The following is a 27,308-nucleotide window of genomic DNA, read 5'->3' on the forward strand; positions in this document are numbered from 1 at the left end:
TAAAAAAGAATCTCCAGTGAGTTTTTATTGTTGAGAATGAGTCTGCATGATGTAAACATGTGTCCTGGAAGCTGATCCAGCGCAAAAACACTAAACCGGGACGAGAACAGAGGCCAGAAAGCCTCTTTAGTTTTTGATCAACTAGCAGGACAGGGAGACGTATCGACCGCTGCTTTCAGTTTAACAGTAAGCTCTTGCATCAGGAAAAACAAACATCTCTGAACCAACAATATAAACCATCAAATAAAAGGAAAATGTTTCAATTTTAATCATTTCTAATTTTAATTCTGAGATTTCTTCTTTTATTTCTAAAATGACAGTTAACCAGATTTTGCCCAAATTTTTCATGTAAACCCAGAAAACACATAAACATAGTAAACTACCCGAATGTGGGAGCAACTCAACAAATTCTGGCAGTGGCATCTGTTTACTCCATTCCATTAACTTTACATACTTTTTGTAAAAATGGTTTTCCTCAGAGGAGTTTTACTGCCTCAAACTTGCTAGACTTGAATAAATTTAGTTTGAGAACGTGCTCTTACTCAGCTGCACTTGACTGTTTTCAGCATATAACTATCACTTCTTTGCAAAATATTTATTTTTGAAGTTTGCACAATAATATCTATACAACATTTGTAAAATAAAATAAATTTCCTGTCTGCCAGAACAAAGAAACTTCTACTGGCCTGCCGATAGTATTCAGCTTTGAGCATACAGATAATAATATAATTTGAATCAACACAAAGTTTGTCGTCAAACACATGGGACTTAGTGTTTTGTTTCACAAAAAAAGATTTTGGAAATATCAGGTATTGTATCAACCAAACAAAATCTGCATTACATCTATCTGCAAACAAATCAAATATTGTGCATCCCTAATTCAATCCACACATGACGTCTTCCCTCAGATCAAATGTTCTGTCATAAATATATGAAATACCACAGAGTTAAGTTTAGTCGTTCATTTGGTTTTGTTTGCCTTATTGGATACATCATTCATCATCGTTTGTTCTGGTAAGTCGTACTTCAGTAGATTCTTCACCAGTTTTACTTGATAGATGATGTGGATGACTACTCTTTACTTATTTGAGTAATATCAGTTAACCCTTGTTCTATCCTAGGCACTTTAACGTTGGGAGGTGGGTCATCTAGACCCACTAGACAGTGCTCTGAACCTTTTTTCTTCAATGATTTGTGATCTTCACTGGTGTCCATGGATTACATGAAATCTTTCCACCTTTATCCACCTTTGTCATGGTAGGGGGAACACCTCACTGGAAGGGGGGGTCATCTAAGATAGCACAAGGGTTGAAATGAATTTTACTCGAGTGGAGTATTTGGATAAAACAGACTGACAGGAGTTTAGCTGCAGCCAACAACCTTCATGTTAACACTTTTGTTTTTAATAAGCTTTCACATAATCCTCAGAGATCATGCCCTTTTCAAATGAGAACATTTTAGCCATCGTGTCCAGACTTCCTTGAGTTTGTAAATATCAAACTCTGTATATTCTGCTGATTTCAGGACAACAAAACCTCACAATGAGTCTTTCCTCACCATGAAGCAGCTGAACAGCAACACAACGCTGACACAGACTGGCACAGAGCAAAGATACTGTTGTGTTTTAAGAAAGATTAAAGAAATATACATAGTCAGTGATATCCAAAGGTTTGTGTTCTTCTTTCTTTACAGCAGCTAAACTGCTACAACAGAAACAAGAAAATCCAACAGTGAGAAAGTTCAATGAACCCCATAATTTAAGATAATCCAGAACTGAAACAAAATAGCTAACAAATGTTTCTTTAATAAATAAATGACTAAATAAATATTTTTCTGTACACCAAAGAGAGCTGAACAAATAGGGGAAAAAAACAGACCACGTAAAAACATGCAAGCTATGCTGGGTAATGTGCCATCAAACAGTTTCTCTAGGGCACAACCCCACCTTCCAGGCTGGAGGTCAATGGGAAATGTAAGCTTTCCCCAAAGCAAACACTTTATGAACACAAAAGCATGAACACAGATGTTTAAGATGTCAGACAGCCAGGGACCCCTGCAGCCCAGCCCATTTGTTCTTTTACTCTTCCATCATTGAGGGGTTGTCATGGCAACATGGAGGCTTTAGTAGGTTTTTTTACAGCTTACTTTTTATGTTTGAAGTACCACCTTGTTTGTATGCTAACTTGTTTACATGTTAGAACATAATTGCTAACATGTCAATATGATAAGATTGCTTTGAAAAAAATGTCATTAAATTCCTGTCGTGCATATTCTGATCAATCAGCAATTTCACATTAGGGTCACATGTCGATTTGTGGGGCCGGTTCAAACCAGAATCTGCTCCATCCCAGTTTGAGGGGCAGATCTGCAGCCCTGATCATTAACTTACTCCCCTGTTCTGACAGCTGAACTCGTTCACAGAACAGTCAAAACAAAAGAATCTATAAAACCCTTTTTTCATGTTTGTAAGGACAGAAATGTTTCTGCTGCTCTGCTGAGAGTTGCTTCAGATTATGAACGGTTGTACCATGGTCAGGGTGAATCCTCGATTCTGAAAGACAGCTGGGTGTGCATTAAAAAGTGATAATGTACACCTAGAAAAAATTTCAGTCACATATTTTAAATGTTCTGTATCACTGGGCTGCCTTCTTCTAAACAAACTTTATCTTCATCATCTGGACAAAAACAGGCAGTAAGAGGAGAACTTTCTCTCTGAACTGATGCTTTATTTAACACATTGTGATCATCAACATAGATATCACTTTCCTTTGCCGCTGCAGTTGAGGTCAGAGGTCAAAGGGTGGGAACAAATAGTTCCCTTTTGGTGAAAAAAAGCGATCAAAACCGAAAAAATAACAACAATAAAGTACTAAAAACTGGTTGAATATTTATTTCTTTTGTAAGTGACCTTGGTATAAGCTGGTAAATGGCCTTGGAAGAGTGCATTATCACCATTAACGCACTTCGCACAAGCAACCACCCTCTGCTTTGCGTCGGATGGTTCAGGCTTCCACGTCGTGCGTTAATTTCTGATAATTCACACTTCGTCGCCCATTAACCCTTACTTATCAACCACTACAGCTACTTGACATGACTCCAAAGTGTATTAGAATTGTATGTGTATTATTGCCCTCCCCCCCAGCATCAAGAAGTGGGGGAAAAAAACTCTTCGCTGCCTAATTACTCGTACTTTAGAGGAATAAACTCCTGATAGTTCTCTGATAATTCCGCTCACATTCCACAGTCTGAACAGGTTTGAAGGCGGTAACTAGATCAAGAGTTGATCATCAATCGAAGAAGAAACTGTCAGTCCTTCTGTGAACGCACCTGTATGTTCTCCTGTGTTTGACCTCATTCTTCTACTCACACCAGCATAATCAATGTAAACAAAACTGACAACTTGCAAAAAGAAGCTAAATCACACAATATCAGTCAAGCGTGCACCCCCACCCCCAAAACAAAGAAAATGTCACTGTAAACAGATGTTTTCAAAACGTTCTTTTTCCTTGTTAGTTGTTCCGAGTCCTGATGACAGAAATCAGAAAAGCTGATGGAGTCCTGAAGAAAAGCTGAGAACTTCTACCTTCATATGACGGAGAAAAGACAGAAACTGTTTTTTTGAGTCATTTGACGCCTGAACTGCTTCTTCATGACCCCCAGTCTCAACCTGACCTCTTCCTGTAACCTCCTGAGTAGCAGTTCTGAAGTGAGTCCTTGTGGTCCAGAGGGCCTTCACTCACAGAAAGGTTGTGTCTGCTCAGGTCTGAACAAGGGTTCTTCTGTCAAACAAGACGTCGCATCACGCTCCTTCTCAGCATCCCTGTCCCTTTTTCCTGCAGGGCCAGCATGCCCGTTATCAGCCCCTCTGCTGCCTTCTGCCTGAGGATGAGTCTGCTTGGTGGGCCAGGAAGGAAGACAACGGCTCCAGGAGGGTGGGGTTACTTTGGTGGGAGCAGGGAGGATTTCAGAAAAGAAAGGGCGAAGAGAAGGAGGAATAACATCAGTGCAGGGGGGTGCTCTTATTCAATGACCATGCAGTGGGGCAGGTGCTGGGAGTAATATTTGAAGAGCTCTGCTGTTGCTCCAGGACAGTTGGTGAGCTCCAGCTCCTCCAGGTCGTGCAGCTGGATGAGCCCTGACAGGCCAGTGGTGGTCAGGAGGGGGCAGCCTGCCAGACCCAGAAAGGAAACAGTTAGACCACAAAAAGGGGGGGGGGGACAAACTCTTTGATTTACCAGCTGAACCATAAAAGTTTTATTTGAAAAAAAATCAAGCGTTGGTTGCACAGAATAAAAACACAATCTTTTCCAAGTGTTTTTTTATATTATATTTGCTATTTTTGATCTAAAGGGTCTATATCATGCAGAATCTATTTTTTAGCTTTTGAGTGTAAAAATGTTCATTTCTCTCTATAATCAACCACAAAGTGGTATTTTGAATCGTTCACGCATTTTGAGTATTACTATAAAAACCTGCTCTCTGAGCACCAGCCCCTCCCAACCCATGAAAATGATGGGTCCTCACATTGTGATGTCACAACAAGAGGAACCGCCCCTTCCAGAAAGAGACTCTGCTATTTCTTTGATATAGCCTTTCCATGGGAGGATGAGGGGTGCGATTCCCCAGGAGTTGGAACACACCCCTGGTCCCCCTTCTTAAAAACAGGAAACAGTGTCCCAATCCAGTGGTACTGTCCCCTACTGCTACACCATACGGTATAGACGTGTCAGCCAAGACAGCCCCACAGCATCCAGAGTCTTCAGGTACTTGGGGAGAGTTTATTCATCCCTGGAACCTTTGTACCATGGAGCTCCTCGAGTACCCCAGTGACTTCATCTAGGGTGAATGACAGCACTACCCTGATGCCCCCCCCTGAGATTTCCTTTATTCAAGAATAGTCAGCAGGGTTGAGGAGATTCTCAAGGTATTCCTTTCAATGCCCAACACTATTCCCAGCAGACAGCTCCCCACCCGCACCAACAGTGGTGCTGACAGAAAAATGCCTCCTGAGGCCCTAGATAGTTTTTGAGAACTTCCCATCTGATAGTTCTTCTTCGTGGCCTCAGGAATCCCACATGCCAGCCGGGCTCAGTTAAATTTCTTTTTCAGATTGATAGCATTTCTTTCTTCCGCCATCCATCGCTGGGTTCAGAGATCGCCTTCAAGACATGGCAACAGAGACCCTATTGTGACAGCTCCGAGTAGTTGCAGAGACAACAGAAGTGGAGAGCATTGTCCAGCCTCCCTTGTTACCGGCTCTGACAGAGAACTCCACCAGAACATGGTGTTTGTTCTGGGCAAACTGTGGCGAGTGCTGATTTCCAACAACAGAGCACGATTTCAGATCAGCGAGGTAATCACGGCCTTTCACAGGTTTTAAGGTTCTTCTTAGTTAATTTACAGTGAAAGATCAAAAAGTCAGTAATTTTTCCTGTAAATAAACACTAATCAAATCTAATAGTATTTTATTTTTATTGTCATTATGTAAATTCATGTCCAAATGTAACACTTTTGTGTGCTACAATCAAAGGCTGTATTCAGACTGTAAAAGTCTGTTGGTCTGGACCGAGTCCGCTTAATTTGGACCATGTGACTGAAGATCCCTTCAGTCATTGGTTAGGAATTATGAAGGCGGGGCAAAGCAAACAGAGGCAGGAATTATGGAAGTCCTGCTCTTTGCAGTCCTTGTCAAGATAGTTCACTGATTCAACCTTTATATTTTGCTGATCAATCTAGACGTCTGTATGAATGACAGATGGACCTGGTGGAGACGTGCTGCACGGTGGTTACCGAAGAGACGGCGGCTAAGAAGCTACGCCCATGAGTGTTTATGACAGATTGTGAGAAGCAATGTGCATCACGTTAAGAGTTGTTTCAGGGAGCCTGTATTGATCTCGTTGTTACTCCACTACTCTGTTTACATCCCATAATGCCCGGCTAGGGTGGCCATTTTGGTTCAGTTTTTCCGCTCTGACGACAGATTGTATTCAGACTAAAGAAACTCAGAGTGAACCGCAGCTCAGTCCAACTGAAAAAGAATAGAGTCCACCTCAAAAGATGGGCTGAAGAGCGGTTTCTGGTCCCGGACAACTCTGGTTCACTTAAAAAGAACCAAATGTGTCCAGTCTGAATACAGCCTAAGTTTCAAAATTCTTTTCTTGAAAATAAACAGTTTTGACATTTGATTCCTTTTCTGTTAATTCATATTTCTTCTTAAAACAACACAACTTGTGAGGGTTCTGCTGCTTCGTTTTTTTTCTTTTTGCTGTTTTGGTCATGTTCTGATATGGCCTGTCTGTCACTCCAGATCAGGTTGTTCATCCACAGCTGGTCTTTATTTAGTTCATTATCCTCAGTGTGTATATGAGTCTGGTGTTCAGTTCCTCATAGTCAGGTCATTTACTCTTTTCTGCTTATCCCATGGTTTTGTCATGTTTCATTTTGTTTATTACATGTTTTATTTTCTGTCACCAAGCCTAGTCTCCTGCACTTTGGCTCCTCCGCCACCAGGGGGGTATTCCAGGAAGCATGTTTAAACTACCCTGACTTTAAGCCTGAACTCTGGCTGAAATCCGCCTGAACTTGTTTACTCTGGGAATGTCGGTTCCAAAAGACCGGATATGAGTTAGCGTAATTACGCTCCACTTGGTAACCCTGGGTTAACGCACGTGCACAGCAGGTACATAAAGACATTCTCAATGGATCGCAGATTTACGGAGTCACCATGGAAACGCATGGTGAAAAAAAGAGAGGCTACACTTCAGTGAGACGGAGTCTGAGATTTTAATCACGGCGTATGAAGATTATACGTCCATCAAAAAGTAATACGGCTGCATCATCAGCAAAAGAAAGAGTTTCTGCTTGGAGAAAAGAACAGACAAAGTAAACGCACAAGTTTCTGATCTTATTTTCATTGTGACGCATATATATATATATATATATATATATATATATATATATATATATATATATATATAACATATCCAACTTAAATTCATTCAATTGGTAACAAGTATTGGAGTTAAAATTTTTCAACCCTGATTTCTTACGTCTATCCAACTCAATATTTCTTTTTACAACTCAAATTTACATATTTAAATAACTAAATGTCATATTACTCCAATTCAATTAAATGTTTTTCCATCTTCATTTATTGTAATTCTTGAACTCTCATATGTCTAAATTTGAGACTGCAGATATACTCATTTGTATAACAATAAAATAAATAAAACAAGACAGCATTGTATCATGTAACTATATACAATTTCTCTGAATATATCATTACTCCATTATCCAGTAGTATAAACTCATCAGCCTCTTCCTCCCTCTCACTCATGGTGCAGAAAGAATAAAATATAACAGTACAAATAATTCGACAAAACACAATAAAACAGCTAAACAACTAAACACATTTGGTCAAAAACCCACACTTAAACCCAAATCCGTCCAGACAGGCAAAGGGGATGGTATCCCACAATCCCTTGCGGTGCTGATCTAACAGCAGCACCAAAGTTACATCTACTTAATTGAATTAATTTGAATGAAAGGAAAATAACTGTCTGAAAACTACATGTTATTTTTAAGATGACTGAACTAAAAAGAATTGATTTATCTTAACTAAAGCAAATAATTAAAATAGATCAAAGTAAAAAGCTTATCTTTCCAACATCCATATGTGGTCTTATCACCCTCTCACGGTGGAAAAAGTATTATCTGAGCTTCTTCATCCACTAAATCATCTTCAAATGGACACGCCATGCTGCTTCACCTCTCTGAAAACAAACTAACCTTCAACATAACCTGCTCCAGACCAGGTTATGTTCAGAGCATGAGTTGCTATGGCAACTTGACATACCCTGAAACATACCTCTGTTTTTGGAACCGAAAGCGGTGGTTGTACACTTCTTTAGCCTCAAACTTACCGCGGGAGCTAGCATAACCTGCTTTCTGGAATACCCCCCAGTTCCTGACACAAACTTTAAGGAATGTCAAGAAAATTGAGCAAAAGTGACAACTGCAGGCACATCAAATTTGGTTTTATGCTTAAAAGTGATCAACTTAGAATGCCACAAACCGCAACAGATTCACTTGGTGAAAGAATTAAATTTTAACAATCATATCTTTTTTCCTGAGAAATACAAGTTAAACAAGAAGATAATGATTCAAATTAATGCTCCTATTTTATGAAATCCTTTTCAAATCTGATGTGTCCTGATTTTATTTAGCAGCCTTAGCCAAAAATACACTTACACAATTCACATATTGTGCATCCTGATTGGCTGGAGACCTTGTCAATCAATGTCCTCTGTGCTGAGTCTGCAGTACAGAATGTATTCATTTTGCCACAGTTACATAAATCTTCAAATGTGATCAGATCTTTGTTTTCATTCCATAAAACTGGACTTATTTTTCTCTGAAGGTTTGAACTTTAAGAGTTTAAACAAGAAAAATGTAAAAATGTTAATGTCTGTCTGAGAAACGTGGATAAAAAGTGCAGTGAGGAGTTTTATCTGTAATTTTACTTTGTAGATTTTTTATTTTTAGAACGTAACTCGCACAATTAACGAGGGAACACTGTACATGACCGGCCCATTTAAACTTGCAGCTCAGCACTGACTCTTTGTTGAAGCCTAACAAATGAACAGATTTCATACCTGCAAGAGACAGTAGGCGAAGGCTTCTCATTCCAAACAAATGCTGCAGTCCAAAATCCTGAACCTGCAAAACAACAATCAGAGTCATTTCTGTGCTCAGTTGTAAGAAAACATAGCTGTGTTTCATGTTCATGCTTTAAGGTTAGGTTTTGTTGTTTGACTTGGTAGTTGTGTTATGTTGTTAGGCTCATAGTTTTGTTTTTTAGTAGTTTTTTTGGGTATCTTAGATGTTTGAGTTATATGGTAGTTTATTTTTGAATTAGTTTTTGCTAGTATGTTTTGTTTTTTTGGTTATGCTTCATTATTGTGTTTTGTATTTGTATTTTCTACAGTTGTGTTTTGTGTTAAAGTCATGTTTCAGGGGTTGTAGTATGTGGTTGGGTTTCTGGACTTTTTTTTGGTATATAGCTGTATTTTTAATTGCTTGTGCTTTGTTGCTGTGTCAAATGGTTTGCTATTGGTTATGTGCCATTGTTCTGTTAAGGATAGGTTAGCCTGAAGTCTGTTGTGCCTGTCAGTCTCCTCCCCCTCCCCCTCCTGCTCTGCTCCTGACTCCACCAGCTCAGACCAATTCACCTCATCACCTGCTGCAGCTCAAAAGGAGACCCAGCTCCAGTATTCAACGCCAGTTCGTTGCCCCTTATGGTGACTATAACTGGTCTCAGTCTAGCTCATGTAAAGCCAAGTCTTGCCTCGACTCTAACTTTGTTCTCCCTGCCTCAGGATTCCTGCCTCCAGGTGTCACCTGTGTGGAAGTCAGATCGAGCCCTTCTGCATTCTGGTGGAAACACCACGCTCTGCCTAGCCGCGCTACTACCTCCAGCCCCGCCTCAAGCCACTAGTGATGGGACGATGATACCTCAAGGAGTGTATTGACACACTAAGCAAACTGTGTCGGCACTGTATTGATACTGTGTTGGTCACCCAATAGTGACCCCTGCAGTAGTTATAAAATCATTGCAGGTAAATACATTCCTAGTTCGTGTAAATGCTAAAACTGAGTTGGTATGTAAAATATAGCAAATTAGAGTGAAAATTTAGTTACAATTTTTTAATTTATGTGCACATTTGTCAACTTAACTGTTAAATCATATGAAATAAAAGACAAAAAAGTGATTAGTTCATGAATTTTTATTGAGAAACAAAAGTTTTTGGAGTGTCTTTGCTCCAAGGCGATTTCTCCTCTTACACACCAGCTCCCCAGCCTTGGAAAATACTCTTTCGCATGGTACAGACGATGATGGTGAGCAGAGAGTTTTAAGTGCAAGTTGATGAAGATGTGGGTATATTTTCTGGTTCCTTTTCCAATATTGCAAAGGATCTTGGTTTCTGGGTGTGTTTGTTTCTGCCAGGTAGCGTTGGACTTCAATAATGGAGTCAGCTGTTGCGTTTCTCGTCTTCTGGGTTTCTGCAACCTCCATATCTAACGTTTTCCAGAGATTGTGACGTAAAAAAATAGTTAATCATTACGTTATTATCACATGATATATCATTTCACAAAGTGCCACAGAAATGTATTTTCATACCTGAACTGGGTTCTGACCCATGTGAAGAGCTAGGCTCTTCTTCTCTTGGGTCAGGCTCTTGGCTCCTCATTTCCTCTGCACATTCTGACTGCCGTCTCTTCACCGCTTCACTTGCCTTTTGCTGGCTAACAAATCCATTTTTTTTAAATCTGGGATCTAACAGAGTTGCCAGAGTCATCACACTGAGAGATTCCATGCCGCAAATAGCATCAGTTAGCCGCGTCCTCAGGTTTTCAGCCAGTTGCTGAGCAGCTGTTTTTGTCACTGTTGTGGCCTGACGTTGAAGCTCAATGTGGAGCATTCTCATCATGGGAATGACCTTCGACCCAGAGACCCTTTTTTCCTCAGACAGTTCTCTTGTAGCTTGGTCAAAAGGAGCAAGAACCCTGAGCATCTCTTCAATGATCTGACATTCTTCTGGAGTCAGTGGAGTGATGTCAGGTTTTAATGAGGCCAGTGACACCCAGACTGCCTCCTTCTGCTCAGTCATTCTCTCAAACATTTGGTAGGTACTGTTCCATCGTGTTGGCACCTCATTGATTAATTTATGGCCCGGTGTTCCCAGCTGTTGCTGTATTTGAGTGAGCTTCTCTTTAGCAGTCACGCTCGATCGAAAGTATGTCACCATGTGCCGTGTTTTGTTGCGTATTTCAGTTATTGCTGGGATTTGATCACATGATCTTCTCACAGTTAAATTCAGGGAATGGGCTATACAAATAGTGTGCCGTATTTGCAGCATTCGAGCACATGCAGCCATGTTTGCTGCTGCATCAGTGACAAGACACCTGACCTTTCCTGCTATGCCCCACTCCTCCATGAGGCTCCTTTTAACCGTGGCGATGTTTTCTGCTGTGTGTTTTTGAGGAAAATGCTGCACTGCCAAGACTGATGAATGGAGTTCATGGCTTTCTTTGTCCACATAGTGGCCAGTAACGGCTAGATATGCCTCCATATTCATAGACGTCCACATATCAGCTGTTAAAGTAACAGCAACGGCACTCTGGAGATCCTTTTTGGTTTTCTCCTTTTCCTCCTCATATCTCTGGCTCACCAAGTCCTTGATGGTCTGAAAATAACCATACAAATAATGTTACACCAATAAAATATAGTTATATATTTATTACAAACATATAATAAAAATTTCTTAAACATACCTTTCTGCTTGGTAGAGCATACAAGGGTAAAATAAGCTTCAGGAGCTCCCTGAATCCCTCATTTTCAACAAAGCTGAGTGGCTGACAGTCTTTGATGATCATATTGACGACTGCCTCATCCACTGCTTGCTTGTTAGGAACTGCAAGCCAAAAGGAACTATTTTGTCAAAAGCTTAATAAAAGGACTGTCATTTTACAAACAATTTCAAATAGACATAAGACGACATGGTGGTGTAGTGGTTAGCACTGTCGCATCACAGCAGCGGTGTAGGTTCAGAGGGTTGGAGGTTCGATACCAGGCCTTGAGCCTGTCTGTTTGCATGCATGTTTTTTTTAGCACAATTTTTAGAGAGAATTTCAACATACCTGGGGTATTCTCACGAGTATCTGCCAATTCTTCATTGCCATGCCGAGCTCTATAATGCCTCAGCATTGATGAAGTGCTCTTATTGATGTAAGATAGCTCTGTGGAGCAGAGCCGACACTTCACCTACAATAACAGAAAAAGTTAATTTATCTGAAAACAATTCAAACCTCTTACCAGAACATTGCATTCACTTGTTAAAAAAATAGACACCCTATCTCATGATTACGAGATCAGATCTCATAATTAAATGATAACATGAATAAAGCAACTGTAAGGCTCTTTAACTGACTATCATATGTATCACAGGTCATTCACTTGATAAACTGATAAAGTGAGTGAATCCAATGCGCCACCTTAAAAAATAGTAAAGGAGAAAAAGATTTACCTTGTTTGGCGTCACGAGATCAAAATTATTCCACACCGGGGAAAACTTCCTAGGACGATCCATGATCAAGCAAAACTCCATCCGACAAACCCACGACATGTTGATACAGTTTGTGTCCTTATAAACACACTTTGGCGCGGCACATCCAAACGATACAGTTCCTGTATCGGTCACGTGATTCTTTCTTAAAGCAATACACGCACCGATACGAGGTTTCACTCTTGAGCTCTCGGCACTGTGCTGATGCACCAGTGTCGCTCGTCCCATCACTACAAGCCACAGCCACAACCATCTCTCCTGGAAGGAAAAATAAATACTCCTACTTACCTCATACCTACCTGTGTCCTCATTCTGGGTTTCAGCATCTGGGTCTGTCCATCCTACAAGTCATGACGACGTCAACCGAAAAGGTTGTCTCACAATGCTCCTGTTTTATGGTTGGGATTTGTAGTAGTGTTTAATAATTTGGGGTTGCCTTTTGCGGTTGTGTTTTATTGTGTTTTCATCATTGAACTTTATGATGCAATGTTGTGAGTTTTGTCAGTTTTCCTGGCTGTGTTTTAACGGTTGCATGGTTGTTTCTTATGGTTGGGTTTTTGGTTTATTTTTTTTGTACCTGACAGCACCAGCGGAGATAAAGGCTCTTCAGAGATGACATGGTGGACAGGTAGCCCAGCCCGGTGTCAGTGATCCGCACACACCTGCAGATTAATAAACACGACATCACAAAAACTGCATCTCTCCATTTCAAAAAAATGCAAACTGAATATACCATGGCCTGAATCAAAAAAATATTTTCTCTTAATTTGAACGACACTGGCCTGTTTTAAAATGATATACATTTCATTTTCATTAATTTCTTTTGTTTTGTTCCTTTCATGAAAACTTGATTGTCCATTATGTTTAAATGTTTGTCTTATATTGAATGTTCATGATTGGAAGGGAGCAGAATTGAAGAATGCAATTCTTTTTGTCTGCTCCCTTTTAAACATTGCATCACATTTACATTTCTCACACCATCACCTGTGCTCAGATTTCACAATATACAGTTCCACTACACAGTAAATACAGTCCATTCATTTAGTACAAACATTCCAAACATTCCATTCAAGAATCAAGTTTGTACAATCTAATTAGTTTAGCTTTATACATCCGTTTCAATTGAATTATATTTTGACAACTTTTTACCTGATTCTCCTGAGAATTCCACATTTTTACCCCTGCTATAGACAAACACTTTTGCTTTAGTGTTGTTCCAACAATCTGTTGTTTGAAATCAAATTTTCTCCTATGATTTTCATCTCCTGAGGTGAAAGTTAAAAGCTTTTGTAGGTCTTCTGGTAAATCTCTGTTTCTGGCTTTAAACATAAATAATAAGGTCTGCAATTCGATTATATCTTGAAGTTTTAATAAACCTGACTTAATGAAAGTTCATTTGTGTGGTCTCTAAATTTAGCTTTGTGAATAATTCCAATAGCTCTCCTTTGTAATAGAATTAAGGGCCTTATATTAGTTTCATATGTATTTCCCCACACTTCAATACAATATGTAAAATAAGGTAAAGGGCAATAAAACGTGCATAAAATCACATGGTAAAACATATTTAGATTTGTTCAGAGCAAAAGGCTCCTGGCTATTTTATTTTTAACATAAAATATATGAGATTTCCATGTTAATTTGTCATCCAACATAATCCCTAAAAATTTAAATTCAGACAGCTGTTTTATGTTTCTGTTGTCAATGGACAAAATCACTTCTGTCTATCTTTATTACCAAACACCATAAACTTTGTTTTTGTCAGATTCAAAAATAGTTTCTTGTAGTTTATTGTAGTGTGAGTTTTATAATTTCCATTTCAATACTTTTAGCTAAGGTTTTCAGATTATTCCCAGAACAGAAAAAGTTAGTATCATCAGCAAATAAAAGAAACTGTAACAACTTAGAAATATCACAAATATCATTTATATCTAAAATAAAAAGTTTAGGTCCTATATTTGAGCCTTGTGGAAGTCCACAAATAATATTCATGAGATCAGAATTATTTCCTCCAAACTGCACATATTGTTGTCTGTTTTGTAAATAACTGGTGATCCAGCTCAGGGCGATTCCTCTAACATATAATCATACAACATATAATAACATATTTCACATAATTTAGAAATCAGGATAGAATGATCTTTGGTGCCAAAAGCCTTCTGTAAATCAATGAAAACTCCTATTGTGTATTTCTTTTTGTCAATTTCTGTTGAAATTTCTTCTACTATTTTCATTATAGCCAAACCTGTAGACCTATTAGAACAAAACCCAAACTGATTCTCACTTAGTAATTCATTATTTTAATAAAGCTGTTTAGTTTGTTAACAAACAACTTTTCCAAAACTTTTGAAAATTGGGAAAGTAATGCTACTGGTCTGTAATTGAATCGGTTAGTTCAAAAGGGGCCCAGGTCCACAATTATTCAAAATAGAGATATTATTGTTCTATGGTTTTCAAAGGAAAAGCTATCTGGTTATGTGCAAAAAAGTCCAAAGTCTGTTGTAATGGATTGACTATGGTTGACATTTAAAATGCATTAAGTGCTAAATTCCTGGACTTGGGCCTCTCTTGCATGGGTTTAGGTTTATCCCATAGATGGCAGCACTAGTTATCCAATATGGCAGCCCCCCTGTTTAATACAAGAAGGGCCCAAGTCCAGAGACTTTAATTTGCTAGTCCTCTGAAATGATAGAAGTGAGGTGCTTTATATTATAGCATTTGTAATATGAACTGGAACTAAATCTGGGTAAAGTATGAATCATTTGGTGTAGCCTCCCTTTAAGCTATGACATTAAATCATTTCCTGGAGAAACAAACCTCTTGGACTTGGACCTTTAAAAAAAAGGAATAACTTTAGCTATTTTCATCCTCTCAGGAGAAATTCCCAATTTAAGTGAAAGATTAAATATATGATGCAGTGGGTTTACAATACAATCTATTGTCATTTTTATTATTTTCATTTCAATCCCATCACTATCCTTTGAGGTCATGTTTTTCAGTTTGCTTTAGTCAAAATTTCATTTTCAGTCACATTAGATAAATACATAGATTGGGAAATCCAATTTCTGTTTTACTACCATCTTTTGATTGAATATTGTATGTCATCTTTTCTGCTTGGTTGGGTTCTATATTTACAAAAAATGAATTGAATTCATTTGCCATGTCCTCTTGCTTTTTAATGACCACATTGTCTTTAAGGAAGAAGTGAGGTAGTTCTATTGATCCTGACTTATTTCCTATGACTTTATTTAGAATATTCCACGTAGCCTTTGTGTTATGTTTATTTTCATACAGAATGCTATGATAATATTTCTTCTCAGCTTGTCTCAATACATTTGTAACTTGTTTTTATAAATCTTATAACTTTTTTCAGCTGCTGTTGTTCTTAAGTTTAAAAAGTCCTTATAGAGTTATTTTTTCTTTTTACATGCATTCTTTAAGCCCTTTGTTATCCCGGGTTTTCTGTTATTTTTAGATTTAGTTCTACTAAGAACTTCTGGACAGTGTCTATTGTAAAGATCTAAATAACGTTTTAGAAAAACCTCATATGCACCATTTACATCATCTGTATACATTCCAGTCCTGATTCATGAGATCGTTTCTGAAAGCGTTCACAGTTTCATCATTCCTTATTCTTTTGTATATTTGGTGGATTTCTGCTTACTTTTTTGGCAATTTAAAGTCAAATATAGCAAATATAGGCAAGTGATCGCTTATGTCATTAATTACTAACCCACAATCTCTTTGACTTTCCAAAATATTGGTAAAAATATTGTCTAATAAAGTTGCACTAGTTGTTGTTATTCTGCTAGGCTTTTTAATCAAAGGATACAGTCCTTTACTATATAATGGATCGAAAAAATCAGATGTTTGTAAATGTGAACCAAGTTTTATGAGATCTATGTTGAAGTCTCCACAAATTATTAATTTTTATTAGTTAATTAATATAGATAATTGATGCCGCTTTAAAAGAAAGATGCTATTGCTGAAAGAAATGAACAGAAATAAAAAATTAGTCCCGTCAACTACCCTGCACCTCTCCCTCCCCCCATGTCTCTTATGCTCATGAACCCACCCCCCTTTATAAACCAGGTCACACTTTAACCGGCCAGGAGTATGCAGAAAAAACTGAGTCAGTGTGTTTGGCTTTGTGGTGATCCCTGAGATAGACGTATAACTGCATGATAAATTCTCCTCAAGAAATAGCCCAGATCTGAAACAACACGATCATCACAGAAGCAGCAGCTGCCATCTCCAAATTTTTGTTTTTAGTAATTGTTTTTTGTTTCTATTAAATATTTCAAACATTTTTACTTTTTAACCACTACAAGGTTCTTGGATCTGGATTTAGGAGCTGTAAATGGTGAATGGCGTAAACTTGTTTGGCGCTTTAGTACCTTCCTCGAAGGCCCAAAGCGCTTTACATTCACAGTTCACACATTCACTCACTGATGGCGGCTCCACTGCTGAACACTGGTGCCAACCAGAGGCAAAGGTGGTGTTCATTGTCCTGCCCAAGACACCTGCAATCAGATGTCGACCGCCCTACCACTGCACCACGACTGCCAACCTGCTACGTAGTCTTTCATTTCAAGACTAAGATGATCTCTTCTTTGTTCGTCACAGTCTGCTCTTTTGTTTGTTGTACTGATCATTCAGATTACACTTAGCACTGACCTGTCCAGCACCAGTTCTTCCAGTTTGTGCAAATCGCAGGCGATATACTCCAGGGCCATGTCAGTGATCCGAGGACACCAGGACAGATCCAGACTGCGCAGCTTTCGCAGGTTCTCAGCAACCAGCTCCACACCATCATCTGTGATCTTGGAGCAGCCGGACAAACTTAGGGCAGTCAGGTTGGGAAGGCTGTGGACCATGTTCACCACCCCGTGGTTGGTGATCTCCCAACATGACTGAAGCCGCAGAGTGTGGGTGGTGTAGCCCTACAAATGCATTTTAGACATTTTGTTATAAAAAGAAAACTGACTGATGTTACTTCACATTACAGGAACCAAGAATGAAACATCCAAGCAGGAGTGAAGCTAAGAGATAACCTGCTTGGCTGTAAAGTAGGCCATGGCAGTGTCAGTGACGTGGTAGGCCTGAAGGCTCAGCTCAGAAAGGTTGGGCAGGAGCTGGGAGATCGCAGCAATAGCATCGTCCGCCACATTGATGCAGTCGCTGACGCTCAGAGAAGTCAGTCTGGCATTGAGGCTGGACCATAGGCCGGCCTCTGTGAAGTCGTTGCAGCCAGAGAGCTCCAAATGCATCATGCCCTGCATCTGCTCCAACATGACCTGAAAACAACAGCTGGCATGGATCAAGACTGAAGCAGAAAATCGAAATTCTAAAATGTCTATACTCATCTTAAGAGACTCACAGCCTAACTCTTTCATCTGAGACCATGTGCTCAAAATTTCTAATCTATGATACAAGTTTTTTCACCCTCACTAAACAGCAGTTTTGGTTTCTGAAAAGATATTTTCTGTGAACAAAAGAGAAGCACAACAATCCGTACCTAAAAACAGAAATGTCCACGCAGCCTACAGCAGATGATGCTTTCACTATGGAAACCATCTCCACGCATCTCCATCTGAGAGCTGTTATCTAATCAAGTGTCTTGTTCCCAGAAACTGGTTTAACAGCAAACACCCCAAACACCAAAAGTAGAAGTGATACAAAAATAAACCGACTCTTGTGAAGTATGTGTTTCAAAGATTACAGCTTAAAGGCTAAGCTTATTGTTAAATGTGCCCCCTAAATGAAGGTTTTTTTTTCCTTTTTAATACTATATTAGTCTAAAAAGTGCAGCACATCTTAGACAGTGCACTAATGGTTTAACAATTGGCCCCACCTACAAAGATGACAGAGGTCTGTAATGTTACTCATGGGTACATGTCCATACCGATTCTCCTTTATCCAGGTGGCATTGCCTTAAAGTTGAGTCATAGCATCTGGACTTCTTGAACTCTCTTCTTGAAACGTTCACTGATCGGCTGAAGTTGTGTTCGGTCATATTATTTAAGATGCTATGACTTCAACGGTGATAGACAGAATTAAAGAAATCCAGGAAATGACTCTGTATGGATTTTAAAGGATTTATTCATATTGTGGTGCAGAAAAAAGACTTTAGCTCCAACAAACAAGGTTTCTGTCTCTCTCTGGCCTTTTACTTCTGCTTTAGAAGCTCTTCTATCCTCTACTAGTTAATGACACCAGTTTGAACCAGTTATCTGTATGACAGACACCCTTCCACTCCCCTACACAATCATACTACAAGCTCTCCACCACGAACAAAGAGCTGTCTAAGGACACCAGGGGAAAGACTGTGCACGTGACTAACTGGTAAATAACCGAAATGGCTACTTTGTAGATTTTACCGGTTAGTTTTTAGGACATAATTCCTGCGGGAGGAAGAGGGACCACTATTTGTCATCGAATCCTGCATTCTGCAAATGTTACCCTGATTAAGCCAGCACATGTCCGGACCCGTCTAAAGTTTGCCAGAGACCATCTGGATGATCCAGAGGAGGACTGGGATAAGGTCAGGTGGTCAGATGAGAAAAAACCTCCTTCCATCAGCAAGCAGGACTTTCTGGGCAACATAGGAGGGGCTACATAAAATCATTGAATATTCTAGTCAGTCTCTGAACCTTAATCCAACAGAGAATCTGAGGACAGACCTTAAATTCTGTGTTGCCGAGCAACATCACAACTCAGGAGAAGATCTGCAAGTACGAATGGACCAAAATAGTAGATGCAGTGTTCAAACCTGCTGAATCCCTTCAGGAAATCTTTGACTTCTGTCAATCCCAACCAGGGTTAACCCATGTGCTATCCTAGGCACTTTAACGTTGGGAGTTGGGTCATCTAGACCCACTAGACAGTGCTCTGAACCTTTTTTCTTCAATGATTTGTGATCTTCACTGGTGTCCATGGATTACATGAAATCTTTCCACCTTTATCCACCTTTGTCATGGTAGGGAGAACACCTCAATGGAAGGGGGGGGTCATCTAAGATAGCACAAGGGTTACACTAGTTCACATTAAGCTGAACCTCTGATTTTGACCAAATGCTTATTTTTTGGACTGTTATAGACATAAATTCTTTAAAAATTGTACAATGTGATTTCCCGTATTCTTGTCTCAGTTGAAGTGTTCTTATAATGGACATTACAGGCCTTTCTCATCTTTCAAGACCAGACACGGTGACAGAGAAACACTTTTTCTGCCCAACTGTAAATATGGACTAAAGGAACAATTAAAAAATCTACGTTCTCTCCCTCCTTTGTTTCTTCTTGAATTTGTATTGAATGTCTCATGACTCCAGCTGCATAGTGGTGTTGTGGTGAGCAATCTCGCCTGCTATGAATCCTGACTGGCTCCTTTCTGAGTCTTCATGTTCTCCTTGTACAAGGGTGGGTTTTCTCCGGGCACTCCGACTTTCTAAGTCTTAACTCTAGAAACAGGCTTCATAGGTTAAGTGGTGATTCTAAATTTCCCCTAGGTGTGAATGTGACTGTGTGTGTTTGTGCGGCCTTGCGAAAGACTGGCATCCTGTTCAAGGTGTATCCCACCTTCGCCCAACAGGTTGTTGGCTAGATAGGCTCCAGCAACCCCATATTGGGTTCAGCAGGTTGAATGATGGATTAACGAATAGTCTCATGACTCACCTCCAAACCAGCGTCTGTGATGGTTGAGCGTTTAAGGCTGACTGAGCGAACACCCTTTTTGGACAGAGGGTAGTTGTCTATGAATTCACAAATGTCGAGGTCCGACACTCCCACCAAGCAGAATGCCTGGAAGCCACGCAGAGCAAAGGCCTGCAGGCTTACGAACTCTTTCTCCCCACTGGGCAGAAGGTTGTACAGCTCCTTGGCATGCAAGATAGGTGTCACTCCTTCCCAGAACTTGGGTTGATACAGAACTTTGCACCATGTCTTGCACACCTGCGCCAGCATACATTTTTCAGCTGTGGTGAAATAGCAGAAGAGCCGGCTGAGAAGCTTCTCGTCCAGGACAAGTTGTCGCTCAAACAGTACAGGCTTAGAAAGGGTGAGAGGGGGGAAATGGCGCAGTGATGGCTTCAGGCCAATCAGAGGTTTTCCAGGGTCCAAGTCTGAGGTCAGTAATGGAGAAGCAGTGTGAGGCATGCCAGTGCCATCCAGGAGGAGGTGATGGTGGTGGTGGTGGTGGTAGGAGAGAGAAGATGAGGAAGGAGGAAGGATGGAGGGAACGGAGGATGACTGGCAGAGGCGGTTCTTGGCAGCTGGGGTCCCCTTGGTGATGCTGGCGCTGCCCAGGCCATTGGGCTGATTGGCGGCCAACTTCACAATTCCGTTTCGAGTCATGCAGGGGGACTTCAGTTCAGACGAGGAGGACATGTTAAACATCAGTAACCTGGAGAACCAGAAACAGAATTTCCTGTTTAATGTTGAAACCAAATGTGCCAAAAAAAGTTCTGCTAAAAGATTTTATCCATCTTTCCTAAACTCTGTAACAGTAATAACAGTTGATCTTGGAGCTGGAATAAACTTTTTACATTTTCACCAAAAAATTCACATTTTTATAATTAATATGTTTCTTTAACCTTTGATAAAATACACAAAACATTTTGCAATATCATCTTCTTATGAGATATAGATAGTATCAATTCTGATCCATTGGGTGGTTTGTTAAGATCTTACTCACAATAGTGTCGGTTTATAAGTGTTCAGGAAAAAATCATCTTATTACCCACTGTCTCACATTTGATCCACACATTTTTCATGGTGTAACTGCTTTATAAAGAAGTAACTATAGAAAAAATGTTGCATTTTTCAACACAACAAAAAGTCAATAAAAAACGAGCAACAGATTATCAAAACACCATCAAGTTTTGAAAATTAGCTACACTTTTCCCATCAAAAGTGTTTGTGAGATTTCATGGAAGCAGCCATTTTGAAAAAGCAGGAAAGTCCTTCTACTGCCCCTAGTGGAATGATTCTGAATAACAGGGAAGAAATCATGGACCAGGTGTTCAAGGGGTTTTAAGGGAAGTTTTGTTCATGCTGAGACACAAGTCTTAGAAATGAGAGTTTTAAAATATGTTATGAATGAATATGTAGAGTTAAATATGGAACAAAGCTAAACATGTTAGAATACAATCAGAATAGTGAAACTGAACTGTAGGAAACAAAGAAATGTCATTCACATGGTAACCTTTTTATGCTACACCACATAAAAACCGCTCTGCATAAAGAGTTTTAAAGCTTTAACTATATCATTATAAAAAATGGATGAAAGTACTGTACACTAAAATTAAAAATGACTAAAATGGTTCAAAACTAATTTTAAAAGTGAATAAAAAATTTAAACTTAATAAAAAAACTTGAAGTCAAAAACATAAACCACACAATAAAAACATGTGAAATAACAGCAACATCTCATTAGTGACTATATAAACTATTAAAGCTATAAAAATGAATCTTTAGTTGAGTTTTAAAAATGGACATTGAAGATGCTTGTCTAATACTGAGGGGCAAAGAATTCCAAAGCTTCAGAGCACAGATAGAAAAGGCTCAATCACCCCTACACTTCCTTTTTGACCACGGTACCTCCGGGAGAAAGTGATCAGCTGACCCGTGGCGCCGGGCCGGAGTGTAGGGAGAAAAAAGCTCAGCGAGGTAAGGCGGGACCAGACCACTTAAAGATTTAAAACCAAATTAAAGAATCTTAAAGTGAACTCTAAAATGAACAGGCAGCCAGTGAAGGGAAGCCAGAACTGGTGTGATGTGGTCCCTCTTTAGTGCTCCGACCAGGATCCGGGCAGCAGCGTTCTGCACCCGCTGTAGATGTCAGAGGGACGAATGGCTGACCCCGAAGTAAAGGGAGTTTCAGTAATCCAGCCGGGATGTGATGATGGCATGGATCACTGTCTCAAAGGCCGTTTGTCAAGCGCCTTAGCTGGAAGATCCTAAAACCATCTTCCATTTTTAAACCAAAGTTGAAAACAGGCCATTTAGTATGTGGAACCAAGGGACCCAAATCCACTTCAGAGGAGTGACTGGCTTGGAGCCAACACCATCACTTCAGTTTTGTGCTCCTTTCTGCAGCCTGAAACGAGGAAATTAGACAATCAGAGAGTAGCTTGTGTGGACGTCCTACTGTGCGTGCTGCATAAAGACCACCGTATGACAGCATCACCCGTACATCCTGAGCCTGTGTCACTTCCATTATCCTTACAAATACTTCACGATACACTCACCACTCACACAACAATGGTACGTTCCAATTTCATGATTTCCCTTGAGGTGTCCAGAAGACCCTCTAGGGAACTGTAAGACACACCTGTGCTCCCTTGAAGACGCAGCTTCTCCTCTCTATGACCATCCAAGGACGCGGACAACGAAAAACCCACAACACCCCCACAGGTCGAAAAAAAAAAAAACGCGTACAGGTAGATGTGACTAAAGCCTTATTAGCAAGATAAATGGTGGTTTTATAAACTTCTATAAACTAAAAAACACTTATTTCCTTTGCTGTTGTTTGCTAATAATAAAAACCGCTCAATCTTTTTTCTTACTGCCGTCCTGGCAGTTTCCAAGTGACTCTGGGGGGATTTATTTCTGCTTCTGGGTGGGTTTATAAAACTTTCAGTTAACTAATTGCACCAAAATGCTTGCAGAAAAAGAAAACATTTTCTTTGCATTTCTTTATTTAAATTGTGATGGATCAGGAGTCGTTAAAACCCACCGTTTCAAAAAGCTCTCAGTTGTGATGCAGCAACTGGGATGGGCGGGGCCAAAGTCTCCTTGCTCCGCCCCTTTCTGCTAATCCACCTGCAGACCAATAGATCCATGAACGTCTTTGTTTTCCTGGTCTGAGCTGGAATCTGGATCAGAACTCGACGGATGGATGGATCTGATGTTGCTGCTGTTTTTGTTGAACCGCTAATGTTAGGTTGGGGAGGGGCTGTAAGCTAGCGGGAGAGAGTATAAACAAAGGGATGATGGGATATCAGCGTGGGGTTACTTCCAGCCCACTACTCAGAGGGGAATTTCTAAGGAACTCCTGCCGCTCTGCAGAAACTATGTCCTAAAAACGACACAGATTATTAGATTTTGGCTAAAAACTGAGTCATCAAAGATCGGGAACACTTTGGAAATAGATCAGAATTGAAGTGGGACTTTAAATTTGATCTACTGGTCTGTCTTGAAATAAGACAAAGAATCTATTCTGATGGATTTGGTATTTTCAGAGTTGTTGTTTACCTTTTGGCACATCCCTTCAGCGGTTGGCCAATCAGCTTTCACTGATCCGCACAGGTGGTGTGGCAGAGATTTTTTACACGTCTTCCTCCCTGTATTTCATCCAGGCTGGGGACCGGCACAGGGAGACCCAGACTTGAGCCTCCTGCTACATAGCTGGGCAGTACCATGAATCTTCTTGCCAGAGGACCCACACTAAACAATGGTTTCCCATGTTCCAAACCAACTGAGCCATCCAGCCCCAGGTTCATGTTTTATTCTCTAACTTGGTACAGTTATTTATCAAAAGCTACTTTTCTCAAAGATTTGGCTTTTTCTCATGAATCAAGTTTGGTCTTTCAATATTTTTTTCTTTTTAAACAAGAAAGAAATTGTTTTATTTTTAAATAGATTTTCTTTCACACCTTCATCTGATTTCCCTCCTGCTCTTCTTTCAACTCTCTCATATTGACAGGAAATGGCAGCCTTAACATCCTTACTGACAAAGCTTTCACAGTATCTTATCGGAAGTTTGAAAGTATGAGAACCCATTCAGAAAGAGCTAACAAAAATAGAGAACCATGCATAACTACAGGAAACAAAGTCCCACACCTGCAACATGTAAACAATAAACCAACATTATAAATCAGAATTTTTCAAACACAAGGAAACACGCAAAACCCAGAAAGAATCTCTACATGTGTGTGCTTAAAGTTTCAAAGCAGAAATAAAAATACATATTTGTAAAGTTTGATAGGTGGTTTGTTCATATGTCAACCGAAAACACACCTATGCTTTTGCTAATTTATAAATGTACCACATCCAAAACAAACAAGAACCAGGAAACGGCGTATACTTCTGTAGGCCTTTTCTTTATTAAAGTTCAAGGCTCTTTACGGTCCCGGTCCCATTCACACACTGATGGTGGCTCTGCTGCCAAACACTGGCGCCAACCTAAAACCACCAGGAGAAACGTGGGGTTGGGCACTTCCACATACAGGCATGACGGTGGGAATCAAACCTGTGACCTCCCAACCAGAGATTGACTGGAGTACCTCTGAACCACAGCCAGGAAGCTTAAGACAGACAGCATCTAAGTGCATAGCTTCGGCAGAAACCTGATTTTGGCTGTGTGGGGTATTTCCTCTCTGGTGCCCTGTCAGATCTGTCAAATCAGAGCAGGATCAAAGAAACGGTGGACCGGGTTTCTGTTTGCTGCCTCAGCGTTTTCACACCAAGCCTGACAGCAATGAATGCATGCAAACAAACTACAGACCAAGACCTGATCCATCCTGGGTCACAGCTGTTAGCCTGTCCTGAGAGCAGGAGCGCTACTGTTTGCGCTCTGGATGTCTCAGCACACTGATCGGAACCCCTTCAAAATCTAAATCTACAAAATGACTGAGATCAAAGTCTTCGTTTTTTAAAGCATCATAACACTTGTGCTGTCTTATGGGGTCCAGATGACCCCACTCCCAATGTTAAAGTGCCTTGGATAGCACAAGGGTTAACTATCAAGGAGGTGTGTCCAGTTCTCACCACAAGTCGTCTGTTCATGCCCCAAAAGGTTCAAACCATGAAAAACACAGACAGTTTCTGAAACTCAACTCAGAAACGCACAACTTTCTGTCTGAAAAAAATTAAGGACTTTATAACATCTGATCCAAGCCTACATGAGCCCAAAATAAACCAAAAGGCCACATGACCACAAGGTTGGTCCATCTCACATGTCTGTGGTCATCACCGAAGTGCAGGTCCTGCTGTGAGCAGAGTGACCCCCCCCCCCCCCCCCACACACACACACACACGCACACAAGTGCTTATGCTGGAGTACGTGTAGATGCACTAACGAATGAAAAAGCCAGATTTGTGCTTGAAAAAAGCGTTTGATGGTCAGAGGAGATGTATGCTGCATTACCCACTTTTTGGAGTCCACCAGAACCGGGGACACCTGAAGCCCGCTCACCGCAGCGCTGCTTTTCAAACCAACACAATTCTTTGAAGTGGACAGCGCTGACAATCTCAACAAAATTTATGAAAATGAACGGAATCCCAGTTTTATTTAAAACAAATTCCTGTTTTGCCTTAGATGGGTCAGAAACAAAAATATATGCAGAACTGCAAGGTCATCATTAATTAATTAACAGTCACAAACAACAACTTGTTGGTTCCATTTCCGGACTCAATGGTTCATATGTCTGCATCCTCAAGCAAGGCACTAAACCATAGCTGAGCCCCGAGGCAAAATGGTCTCTATCTAGATTGTCAAACTTTGTGCACCACAGCCACAGGGGTAGAGCGGTTCCGTTCTGACTGGAAGGCTGTAGGCTCAGTTCCCTCTCTCCCTCCCCATGGGTCAAAGTGTCCACGGACAAGGCACAGAATGCCCTACTTGCTCCTGGGTAGCACCTTGCATGGCGGCTTTGCACCCGTCACTGTGAGTGTGTCTTGAATGGGACTGAAGGTAAAGTGCTCTGGACAGAAAGGTATGCACCATTTATCATTTTATAACTTTTAACTTTAAATTTTGTGCTTTTTGATTTGATCTTGTCTGAAATGTGAGCATTAGTTCAAATGTTCTAAATCTTTTTTTAACGCCATGTGTTCCTGCTTTCCTTCTTCTCTAGGTTTTGCATTTGAGGCTTTTAAGAAATTTGGAAAATGTAGAATAATAAAATATAACATGACTGCACTCAGACACAGGTTCTACACAATTGTCAGTGGTGTTTTTGTAACCTCTGCTTTGTTGGCCATGTTTGGATTCATGCTTCTGGTCTCATCTATTTACACTTCTGTCCTGCAGAAGGCTGGGTTAGACAGAGGAAGCTGATTGGCTGTGCTGACCCCTGAAGGGGAAAAGAAGACTTCTGCACATTCAGGTGAAAGAATTCAGACAAAAATAAAGCTTTTTTGTAAGCATTGTCTGCCAAAGTCCAGACCAGGTCTCTGGCTCAGGAGCCACATTTGACCCGTTTTACCCTGTAGCTCTGGCTGAAAAAAAGAAAAGGTTCATTAAAACAAACTAGGCTTACTTATTCCGATTCAATTCTACCCGGAGGCTTTGAACCATTTCATGTTTTGGAGCTCAAATAAACCGGTTTTGACAGAAATGGCTGTACGTCAGAATGCAGCATTTTCAAAAACAGCAGCATCACAGAATCACATCCACAGTTTACACACGTTTGGCTGCACAGCCTCAACATTTCAGAATTTTAGACGAATGAACCGGAGCGCGTGCCTCCAGGTGTCACACCTGTGTGCTGTCCCGCTCCTGCTGAGCTGCTCAGGAAACCCCGTTGTAACACGCAGCCAAGAACCCTGAAACGGCACCGACGGGAACCCGCATCTTCACTTACAGGAAATCACGCAGAGGCATTGCGTCACCCACCGACACTGACGTCATGTGTTTGTTAATAATACGCCACTCGATGCAGATGATCAGCGGCGTGCCCGCGGGCGCGGCCGCGCACACAAAGAGCCGCGCATCCATCCCTCATCATCGGGAGCGGGCTCCCCCATCAGCCCCCGTCCGCTCACGCACATACATTCACCCGAACGCATCCCTGTCCGTGCAACCCCCCCCCCCCCCCCCCCCGCACCTCTCAGATGAAGACGGCGGGGTTCAGTCCATGGTTCGGTCCGTCCTCTCGGTAATAATGAGGAATAACAGCCCTGCGTCCTATAGGTGAGCAGGAGGTGGCGCGCCCATCGAGTCCATAGACGCAGGAAAAAGGCCGATAACGAACCGGTCCAGAACCAGACCCGGGATGAACAGGTCCGGTTCACGGTCTGCTTTGGAATCCGTCTGCGGGAGAGCAGGAGAACCGATCCGCGGGGTTTGCCACCGTCTCGTCCTCCATAACAGAGCGGCCTCTCTCTGTCCCGTTATTCTCCTCCACACACACACGCACGCACGCACGCACGCAGAGCGGAGCAGCGCCGTCTCATTTAAAGAGAT

At 40.8% G+C, this 27,308-nt stretch overlaps 1 protein-coding gene across 4 annotated transcripts; it reads right to left on the reverse strand.

Moving 5' to 3' along the window:
• On the reverse strand, nt 1-27,308 carry fbxl16 (F-box and leucine-rich repeat protein 16). Of its 4 annotated transcripts, none has more exons than XM_023957924.2 (7): nt 26,950-27,308; nt 19,796-20,522; nt 17,177-17,419; nt 16,800-17,065; nt 12,703-12,787; nt 8,655-8,718; nt 1-4,168 (listed from the first exon to the last, which is right to left on the reverse strand). In XM_023957924.2, exons 2-7 carry the CDS (start codon nt 20,513-20,515, stop codon nt 4,020-4,022), a joined length of 1,527 nt encoding a protein of 508 aa, XP_023813692.1. In that variant the 5' UTR covers nt 20,516-20,522; nt 26,950-27,308; the 3' UTR covers nt 1-4,019. The 4 variants fall into 4 exon arrangements, with proteins under 4 accessions (XP_023813692.1, XP_023813693.1, XP_078807152.1 ...); XM_023957925.2 differs by lacking the exon at nt 26,950-27,308 and adding an exon at nt 26,604-26,739; XM_078951026.1 differs by lacking the exon at nt 26,950-27,308 and adding an exon at nt 22,857-22,937.

This window comes from Oryzias latipes, chromosome 8 (genome assembly GCF_053564925.1).
Source record: "Oryzias latipes strain Hd-rR chromosome 8, Olatipes_Hd-rR_3.1".
NCBI classification, from domain to species: Eukaryota; Metazoa; Chordata; class Actinopteri; order Beloniformes; family Adrianichthyidae; genus Oryzias; species Oryzias latipes.